The sequence below is a fragment of the Macadamia integrifolia genome, chromosome 8 (genome assembly GCF_013358625.1).
Source record: "Macadamia integrifolia cultivar HAES 741 chromosome 8, SCU_Mint_v3, whole genome shotgun sequence".
NCBI lineage: Eukaryota > Viridiplantae > Streptophyta > Magnoliopsida > Proteales > Proteaceae > Macadamia > Macadamia integrifolia.
This window is the reverse complement of record NC_056564.1, coordinates 11,414,406-11,425,341: the sequence shown is the minus strand read 5'-3', so window position 1 is coordinate 11,425,341 and position 10,936 is coordinate 11,414,406. Positions and strand designations below refer to the sequence as shown.

At 36.6% G+C, this 10,936-nt stretch overlaps 2 protein-coding genes across 6 annotated transcripts in view; both read right to left on the bottom strand.

Moving 5' to 3' along the window:
- The window catches only part of LOC122087166 (mediator of RNA polymerase II transcription subunit 14-like), an 80,937-nt gene that overhangs the window by 18,092 nt on the left and 51,909 nt on the right, over nucleotides 1–10,936 (bottom strand). The window lies entirely within an intron of this gene.
- The window catches only part of LOC122087167 (FH protein interacting protein FIP2), a gene marked incomplete at its 3' end in the record, with an annotated part of 9,317 nt that continues 1,481 nt past the window's right edge, over nucleotides 3,101–10,936 (bottom strand). Inside the window, 5 exon segments of the mRNA XM_042656195.1 lie at nucleotides 3,101–3,174; nucleotides 3,585–3,631; nucleotides 3,906–3,989; nucleotides 6,035–6,202; nucleotides 10,210–10,344. Of these exon segments, the coding sequence (XP_042512129.1) occupies nucleotides 3,101–3,174; nucleotides 3,585–3,631; nucleotides 3,906–3,989; nucleotides 6,035–6,202; nucleotides 10,210–10,344 (508 nt within the window).

Below are 10,936 nucleotides of genomic sequence, written 5' to 3'. Positions count from 1 at the left end.
TTGGAACCCTAGAAGGGTTTTGATTGAAGGGGAAAGAAAAAACAGAGGGCCGAGGGGTTACCCTTTGGTTTTCAGTAGGATTGAAGGGATGGGGTGGGTGAGCGATGGATTTTTCTTTTTTTTTTTTACTGTGTTCTCAGTATCGGTGGAATCCGACACAGAGAATGGGAAGGGAAGAAGAAAGATGGGGAAGGAATAGGATCCTTCGGCTCTGATACCAAGTTGATGGAGAACCCTTAGGGAAGGGAGGGGAAATCAGAGTAGAGAGGGGGAAAAAGAGGATCACACTCACACGTTCATTCAATAATCAAATTGCTCTCTGAATCTTCAATCGATTACAACTAATATATAGGAAAATAGGAACATGAAATTAGAAACGTAACTGGAATGGAAACTAGCCTAAACTAGGAAACAACTATAAAAAGGAAACCAAAGCAAGGAAATAAATCCTACTCCTACGTTCAAGTCTGGAAACTAAAAGCATGAAATAAAATACTAAGTAAACTACTAATTTTATTTCCAACCCTTGTTGGACCAAAACCCTGGGCTGGACCAGTTCTTCTTGGCTCTTGGCTTCCAAAGCAGGTCATGCTGGTCCAACCAAGAAAGGGCAGCCGTATCTGCATCAGATAAAAATCCAGGTAAACTTGGATAACTCAGAAGACGTATATTGAAAAGGTGCTAGAGTGTTTCAACATGGAAAAGGCTAAGCCGGTTAACAATCCGTTAGCTAGCCACTTCAAGTTATGTAAAAGGAAATGCCCTACAACACATGAAGAGGTGGAGCATATGTCTTAGGTCTCCTATGCTAGCGAAGTTAGAAGTCTCATGTATGCTATGATTTGTAACAGGCCAGATTTAGCTCATACAGTCAATGTTGTTGGCAAAAACATGAGTAATCCAAGGAAGGAACATTAGAATGCAATTAAGTGGATCTTCAGATATTTGAGCAAGACTAAAGATATAGGTGTCATGTTCAGTGGCAAGGGAAGCTCCACAGAATTGACAGGTAATGTTGATTCTGACTATGCTGGTGATTTAGACAAAAGGAGGTCTACTACAGAGTATATATTTACATTGGCTAGTGGACCTATATCATGGAGGGCAATGCTTCAGTCTACAATTGCATTGTCCACTACAGAGGCAAAGTACATGACGGCAGTTGAGCTGCCAAGGAAGGAGTCTGGTTGGTTAGACCGGTTCGTGAGTTGAGGTTGGAGCAAGGAGGTACAATGTTACATTGTGACAGTCAGAGTGCCATACATCTTGCAAAGAATCAAGTGTTTCATGGAAGGACAAAGCATATTGATGTGAGATTTCACAAGATCAGGGAGCTTATGTCAGAAGACAGTGTTCACTTGAGAAAAATTCATACAGATCTCAATCTTGTAGATATGTTTACCAAGCTAGTTACTACAGAAAAGTTCGAGTCCTATTTGGACTTGATTAATATTACTCATTGTTGAAGATGAGGGACGCACTAGACAGGTGTGGGTTTGTACCTTTGATGAGGTACGGGGATGAAGACGTCTACAGATTGTCTTTACAGGAGGCTCGACAGAATTCAAGCCAAGGTGGAGATTGTTGGTGTACGATGTCTTGTATTTCGTCACAGTTTAATCCAGCGAGTGCTGGTGCAACGCCTCAACAGGAAGGACGGCGGTCCCGCTAGCCAATTAACGGGTCGTGGGGATTGTAAGGGGGATAGCTCGAATTTTTTATTTGAGGGCAGTTGTGTATTTTCTGGATTAGGATTTTTCGTTATATATTTGTAGCGAGGGTTTCTTTCTCTGTAATGCAAGCAATACTGAGAGGTGTGAGGGACGAGCGTTATAACCTAATTCTCCATTGATAGTGAAGCAAGATCTCATCTCACCAGGGACGTAGGCAATCTTGCCGAACCTCGTAAATCTATGTGCATTACTTGTTCTTGTTTTTTCATTATCTTCTGCATCATTTTAGGGTTGCATTTCTACAACTTTCAACCCCAACATCAACATATCTTATTTGAGACCACTCAATGTTCCCAGAAAAAAAAACCTTATGAAGCCGCCAAGCCCAGTGAATAATCCCCACTAAATCTGTCAAGAGCTTTCACAATCTACTTGTCAAATAACCTGATTAACCAATCCTCTCTAAATTCAATTACACATTCTTACAAGAATGTAAACATTACATTGTGAACCCGTCAAGGTCCAGTGATTCATCCCAAACAAATTCTCCAAGAGCTTTCAATATATCCTACTCATTAAATAGCCTAATAAAGCACTAGTTTGCATCCAAACCAACATTAGTTTGCATCTAATCCTACATTCCCACAAGAATGTTGTAAGAGAAATAAACTATGAGGACAATTGGCAAAGTTTGATGAGGGAAGCTTCTCTATTTTCAAAGATTTTTATCCTTTTCCCCTATTAAACAGTGGCAATTTCTCCCTAAACTGGATCTTTTTAACTCCAAGGAACTCCTGCTTTTCAGCTTCTTATAGGAGTTACCACATTATCACCCAAAATAAGTTATTTATTTTTTAGCTAGGCAAATGGTAGAGCAGAGCTGCGAAGCAAAGTGAATGCACCTGAGTATAGATGTAAGATTAGGAATTGACCATAAAGCATCCATGGAAGGAGAGTTCCTAAGGGTTAACAGATCCAGCTTTAAGAAGAACTGGCAGACTTTGTATTGCGAAACTAATTGACGTATAGACGCTTTTATTATCTTATTTTTCCCTTCTCTGTCTGTGTTTACATTTATATGGTAAACATATGGTTCACTTTGTTGTGATATATATTCTTTTTTACATATGTAAACTTCTTGTTGTCTCTCATCCAAAAAAAGAGCATTTTAATTATCTTCCAAGTAATGTGTTTTCTGTTATTGCTTTTGATATTCCATTTACAGACAATCCTGGTCATAGGGAAAGAAACAAGAACCCAGCATTCTTTAGCATTCCTTAGGCTATCGAAATTGTGTCTCATGCATCTCTCTGTCAATTAATTAGCAATTTCATCAAGAAAAAATTAAAATTAAAAAGAAAGGTAACACTTGAGATAAGTGAGATCAAATGTACATCTAAAGGAAATAGACCAGTAAAATTATTTACCCTGTAGATTTGCACTCTGGAGATTAGCACCGGCTAATACAGCACCACGAAGGTTTGCACCCATAAATTGACATCTTCCCTAGGTAAGAGAAAAACATTAACACATGATAGAAAGTATAACCTCACAAAATAGAAAAGGATGATGCATGTCCTTAAATGATGATCATATAATAAACAAAGCATTTTGCCCAGCAACAGCCAAAAAGGATTTTTCTCCTTCTTTCTTCTTCTTTTCTTTTTTTTCTTTTTTTTCTTTTTTTTCTTTTTTTTTTTTTTTTTTTTTTTTTTTTGATACAAGAAGAAACACAGATTTTTCTGTGGCTGTTCAGCCTTTTCCAAAGCATTGAAATTGGAATGTAAAGTAGAAAATTCATAATTATTTATACCCCTGCACCAATTAGACGGTCTACCATACAAGGTTATTGTGGCAGAAATTTACAGAGCTACTAAACGAAATCTAATATTTCTTTGTTAAGAATCTTACTCACGCAGGATAGCATTGTGAAAATTGGATCCCTCAGCCTCGACAACCTGTGAAGGAAATAAGTAGGTTTCAATATTATATATTTAAACTAGAAGCAGTAAAAAATAATAACACCTTTATGTATCCAGAAACATGACTTTTTTCAGGCACTAGTAAAACATTGTAGCCAAATTCAATATAAAATGAGAACCAAAATACAAGATCCAAGGAAATAACAGGAGCCACTTGCATATTCACCCAAAAAAAAACAGCAGCCACTTGCAGTATACTGAGACTGCACTTGCAACCCCAGAAAAATTCACAGAAACAAACTAAAAATACCAGAAATTTTGCAGACTGAAGATTTGCTCGTGAGAAGAAGACATTTCGAAGGCATGCATAGCTGAAGTCAACAAATGACAGGTCCTGGCATGTTTCAAAACAAAATGCATTAGAGAGATTCTTTTCCAAAGAAAAGCAATGGCATTCAGAACTATGCAAATCAATCGGGTTGCACAAATCAGCATGAAAAATGTCTAAAATTATGCCTTTCATCACCCCTTTTTTTCTTCATGATATAGAGGAGAGACTGAGATAATCTCTTATATTAATAGCACTACAATCAAGCAAGAGTGTTTAAGTATATTTGGAAATCGAGAGCTAGGTGGCCACCGAATCTACAAAAATAAAGGTGATATCCAGAGCTGCAATAACTGAGGCATAAAACTACAAATCATACTACGAAATTGTGGGAGAAAGTTATTGAAGCCCACCTAAGAAGAGAAACTACTATCTTAGAGAATTAATTTGGTTTTATGCCAAGTAGATCCACAATAGAAGCTATTTACCTACTTAGGAGGCTCATAAAAAGATTTAGAGCTTGTACGAAGGATCTCATATGGTCTTTATTGACTTAGAAAAAGGCTATGACAGAGTTCCCATGAGAGCTAATCTAGCAAATACTAGAGAAGAGAAGGGTATGGAGTAATAATGTACATATAATTAACTAATATGTATGACTAGTGTGAGAATTGTGGGAGGGCAAGAAGTGAATTCCCAATTGCAATTCTCTACATCAAGGATCAACTTTAGGCCCTTAATTATTTGCGCTTATCATGGATGATTTAACGAGGAACATTCAAGATGATGTTCTGTGGTGTATGCTCTTTGTTGATGACAAAGCTGGAATTAACGCTAACTTAGAGCAATAGAGATCAACCTTAGAATCAAGAGGTTTTAAGATAAATGGCACGAAGACGGCGTATATGATGTGTAACTTTAGTCACACTACGATGGACAGTGAAATGGTGAAGATTGATAGTGAGGTAATGCAAAGTGATCATTTTAAGTATTAGGGGTCAACTATAAATAAATAAGGTGATATAGAGGATGTTTCACAAATGATTAAGGTAGGATAAATGAAGTGGAGAGGTGCATCCAGAGTCTTGTGTGATTGGCGTATTCCTTGAAAGCCTAAAGGAAAGTTCTATAGGACAGTCGCTCAACTGGCTATGATGTACAGGTCACAATGTTAGGTTGTTATTTGTTAAAAAGTGTCATATAGATAAGCTATGTATAGCAAAGGTGAGGATGTTGATATGGATGTGCAGCAAAACTAAGAAGGATAAAGTAAGGAATAACCATATTAGGGCTGATTTGGGAGTTGTGCCAATTCATGATAAGCTCCAAGAAAATCGTTTGAGGTGGCATGACCATGTTCAACGGAGGCCTGGAGATGCACCAATTAAGAGTGATCTGATTCAGATTGAAGAAGCTAAAAGAGATAGGGGCAAGCCTAAAATGACCATAGGAGAAGTAGTGAGGAAATTCATGCATAGTTTAGGTATTGTCCCAAGTATGACCTAAATAGATCTAACTAGTGGGCAAGAATACATGTAGCTGACCCCATTTAGGTGAGATTTTTCTGATTCGTTGTGTTTTGCTCCTTTTCTTTTACTTTTACTTTCATCTTACTATCTTTGATCGGGTCCATGTAGCCGACCCCTTTTAGTTGGGATAAGGTTGAGTTGTTGTTGAGAACTAGGTGGCAACCTAAAAACAGAAGAGAAAGGGAGCACCTCCATAAATAAGATTTAGATGGTACTAATAAAAATTCAGAATGTATAAAAGGTTAAGATGGTCTTTAAAAAATCTTTTGTACATTAGAAAGAAACTAATTCATCTTCACCTCTTTGTAATGAAAATTTGAACTAGATGATGCATTTATCAAAAAAAAAAGTATATATATGAAAGCCCCAACAAGAATCATGATATCGAATTTTGGGAAGCATTCTCTGCTAATCATTCTACAGTGGACCCAAAAGGCTACCACAATTAAAGAGTACAAGTAGTTGGCATTTGCTATAAGAAATATAAGGTTCATGTCCAAATAATTAAACTCAATAAGCTATATATACTTTTTAAGTGTTTGCCCACTGAAATTAAAGCACCTAGAAACCAGGAGAACTTACCAGTTTAGAGAGATCAAGGCCAGATAGATTCACCCCTCTAAATCTAACTCTCTTAGATTGTATACATTTGATGATATCTGTGCGTGTCAATTCAGTCATGTCCATTTTAGCATCATCATCCTCATCCTTGCTCCCATTTAAAACTGCATGGATTCCCTCAACTAATCCCTGAAAGTATGTATACAAAAAAAAATTGTTTAAGAATAAAGATGACAATGCCAAAAGCACATAGAGAACCAAAAGTACCCTTTTCTTGCCAGAATGCCAAAATTTATTGCCAATACAAATCTAAAAGAAAAGGGAATAATTTTATTTTCCCACTATGAGCATGTAAAAAGATGTTTCAATCCTTGAATGATCTGCAATTCTAAAATGTACTCTTGACCAGTGAACAAACAAACACACACACACATAGACATACATAAAGACTCAGAAAGTAGAGTTCTAATCTTTGCAAATCGCAACATCATACAAAAATATTCTAAATATGCACTCTCACAGTTTTCAGTCACAAATCATGAAGTCAGCAGCCAAATTGTTAAACCACCATGCCTGGAGGGTCCTACCAAAAACCTTAACCATCTTTACTCAGAAACACACGAAAAATGTCAACAGATCATCTGATTTGAAAAGTCCTTTCGGCTGAACCATCAGTGCATAGAGCAAGCACAGCAAAGTCATGGTAAATAATAATTGGGAGTACAATATGAAACATGTGAAATACAGTAGGCTGGAACCCAAGTGATGCAGTTGCATTAAACATTGATCCCGTATGGAAGCCTAGATGTAAGTCTAGAAGACCCCACAAGGGGCAGATGGCAATCCAATAGGCTGAAAACAAGCTTTGGGTAGTTACGTTATATGTTGAGCCTTCTAGTTTCTTGGGTTTCATTGTAACGGACCCAATTTATAAGCACATAAAGTGGGGGTGAAGTTAGTACACGGGATTAGTGGTTAGTTGTTTGAATTAGATAAGGATTCTAAGAGTTCCATTTTGAGTCTCTGTACTTTATTCACTGTATGAAAGTGATTAGGAGTCCTTTTTTGAGTCAATTTAGGAATTTCAGAAGGTTTTTATATACGTAATATAACCCCTCCTCCTTAATTAAGCACGCTTTCTGTAAAAAATTGAGTTTTTCAAGAGTTTTGATGCTATTGAGCACTGCATACGGGATTGGCATTCCAGATCTGATCTCCCTCTCCCTTCTTCCAAATCTGTTCACCTCTAAGATCAGGTGTGAACTTTCCTCTCTCTTCTTCTCTGTTATTCTTATTCTCTAATATCTTCTTCTAGCTCCTCTACTTTCTTCTCTGATTTCTTTTAATTCTCGTCTCTCTTCATATATCAATTTCTAGTTTTGGTTCATTGATTTAATCCCCAATTAAGCACTACTAGAATTTGCCATCTATTTGCTTGTTAAAGTATCAAAATCAGATTATGTTTTCAGTTGGTTTTCTCCATCAATTTCTGAAATCTTACTTCAACTCAACTCCTTCAAATCAGAGTTTTGAATCAGACTTCTGTCTGTGATTTTCCTACTTTCTTCTTCTTTTCTGGGGGGTAAAAATTCATCCACTTAAAACTCCAAACAGCTTTCTGTTTTGAAAATCTAGCATCAATTCTGCAGTTCTTGAGTTTCCTTCTGTGAATCTGACGATCAGCTTTCAATCATATTCACTGGCATATTCTACCCTGCTATTAGACCACAACCAGAGCTTTGGCCAAATCAGATTTGTCTTTATCAACTAAACAGCAAGTTATTGGAATTTCTCCTAATGTGTCTATTGTCCTTACCCTGCACTCCTGTCGCAAGCTAATCTCCCGCTGGATTTCCTTAGTTTGGGATTAGTTCAGCATTAATAAGACCATAGTGGTCTAGCTGACTAGGCTACCCAAGGTGTTGGAGTGGCAAGAAGGCAGCCCGCCTACGCAACCCTAGGTTTGCAGTATATGATTATACGTAATAAAGCAATGATTATTATATATAATTACGCTTATATGAAACATTGAAGCCATATCAATGCAATATGATTATATAATATTCTAATAATAACCTAAAATGAGAAAACCAACATATAATAAACAAAGTACAGGGCATCATATCTTCATATTGATCGAAAAACGAAGTAACAAACATAGAGCAACGACACGGTTTTAGACCATAAGGCACCCTGAATTTTCTAATCGACAAGCATGCAGGATGCTGCAATTTTCAGCAACAATACCACTGAATTTTCGAAAATCATTTACTGAATACAAACAGTATGCAGTTTCTAAAATAACTCAGAATTCCCATTCCATGTCTAACGTTACACATTACTTGACTCTGACTTCAGGCTAAAATACCTAAAAACCCTGAGGAAAAATCTATACTGAGACACTTAGTTATGACACATAACCAAGCCAAAGAGTAAATAAAATACAGCAAACATTCTGGGGAAGTGAGTCGGATTTTACAGGCAAACTGTTATTAACCTTTTCTTGGCATGTTCTTTGCTTGGAAAGCAAGACGCGAAGCTCTTTTAGGATTTAATCAGTAGAAAAAATAAACATGGGCTGACCATAGAGCATCCAACCACCATTCTGATGCTGACCTTCAACCAAAGAAGGTGCAGCGGACATAGTGGGCCTTACCACCAATTTGGCCAGGTTAACTGAGTCAAGGAATAAATCTGGACCTTTAAGAATAGAATGTGCGTACTGGTCATGCTCTGTATATATTAACAAACCATTTGCTTCAGAGATATGAGTCTTGATTTGGGAATAAAAGACTAAAGTGTCACAAGTTCAACATGCATGATGATCAAGCAAATGAGGTTCTAAATCTGCAGACCCAAAAATACATGCATGCATGCAAGAACTTTGACTTAAAAATAAATAAATGCAATAATGCATGCGTGCAGAAACATTCAATGTTTAATGTAAAGGAACCTTAAGCTCATCTGACCTACAGTACAGGTCAATGACATAGAAACAGAAGAACCAAATAAAAAAAAAAAAAAAAAAGAGAGAGAGAGAGAGAGTAGTAAAACTTACACCCTGAAATCAACTAAACAGACTTACCAATTTGTAAATTAGTCTACCACATACAAAAAACTCATTGATGGAGGGCCAGTAGGGGTAGGGAAGAATTCTCTGAGATGATTCTCAGAGTTGCAGGGGAGAGGGAAAAATTGCACAAAGAAAGGGGGGAGAATCGCACACAAGCCCGCAGGCTCTCAAACACTTACTCAATTCATATTTTCTATTCTCTAATTTTGTCCACCGGTTACAACCAATATATAGGGAAAAATAAAAGACATAATTAGCAACCAACTGAAATAAGGAAACTACCATAACTAAGCAAACTGACTCTACTAAGACTCTCTAAATTGTATGTGAACCCAACTTGCTAAAATAAAGTGAATAAAATCAAATAAAAGCCAATCTTCTTAAATAAAGTAAATTTCTAAAATCCTACTAGACTAAGGACTCAATATGGATCCGGTTCATCTCTCGTTGGATACCCAGATGGGTATGGATCGCTCCATGGGTGAGTGATATAACTGCAGTATCCTCATAATCAACTTGCACTAAAAACCAGCTAAAACAGGGAACTCAAAGAGATGGTACAGGTTTTGCTTTTTAACAACATTATACCCATACAAGAATGTGTTAAACTATGTTCTGCTTGAACTTAAGAGGTTTTCAAAAACAAAGTCCTCCAGAATCAAGACAAGCAAATCTACTAAAAAAAACTATGTTCTGCTTGAACTTAAGAGCTTTTCAAAAACAATGTCCTCCCGAATCCAGAGCAAGCAAATCTACTAATAATGCAAGATGCTAACATTGATCCCATCAAAACACAATTACATATCCGAGAAATAAGTATGCTCCTACGATTTAAAAGACTCAAAGAAATTGCATATCCCATAATAAGTAGAGTTTTCCTTTGTCTTCTCATCACTGAAAACAAACCAGAGTACAAACAATAAACAACTTTTGATAGCAAAGAATTGAAATTCAATGGAAACCGAAACAGCAGCATTGGTATAATGCATCTCAATGAATGTTTGGAAGCAATTGAAATCCACCATCAACTAGAGGCATTAAAATGTCATCAAATGATTGCTAATAAACTATCCAGAATGAACCAACTAAATGGTTGCCATCCAGCTGCAAAGAGAAATTTTACAAGTAGTTGATAGTATTCTGCTTCACGCAGAAGCTCTGGATATTCTAAATCTTTCAGTGTGGGAACAACACCATCCCTCAACCAATTGAGAATATGCCGAAAATGCTTCCCGTCCCTATCAACAAAGACAAACCCCTGCAAGAATTCAGTATGATCAAAGAATAAAGGTTGATCCAAGTACTCGAAAAAGGAAAAAAAAGATGCATATGCATATTACTTCTAATGGACGAATTTGCATTTCGAAACTTCAATCATTGAAGAAATTACATGGCACTGAAGCATGAAAATCAAGGGACAGGGAAAGGCATATGAAATAGGCATAAGCAGCATATATTGGACTAAGAGAAAATGATGAATGCCAAACTTTGGCAAAACAATCATTTGACGAGTTGAGCGTGTGATACCAACTATATATCTTAGCAAAGGAAATCATTACTCAATAGGAAGATCATAGGCATTGCATAAGCACCCCAAGTATAGAGTCTGTAGACAGTGCATAAGAAATCAGCATAGAGACAGACCTCACAACCAGACTACACAAAGACTTCAGAGGGTTGTAAGTTTTAAATTGAAATATCTTTCTCATTCCTATTGATATCTAGAATGGCAAGACACAAAATTTTACTACCAAAGATACCACTTAATGGATAAAGATCACCACTTATAAACTTAAAAAGATCAAACATGGAATTGAGAAAAATTACTATTATTATTATTATTTTTTTTT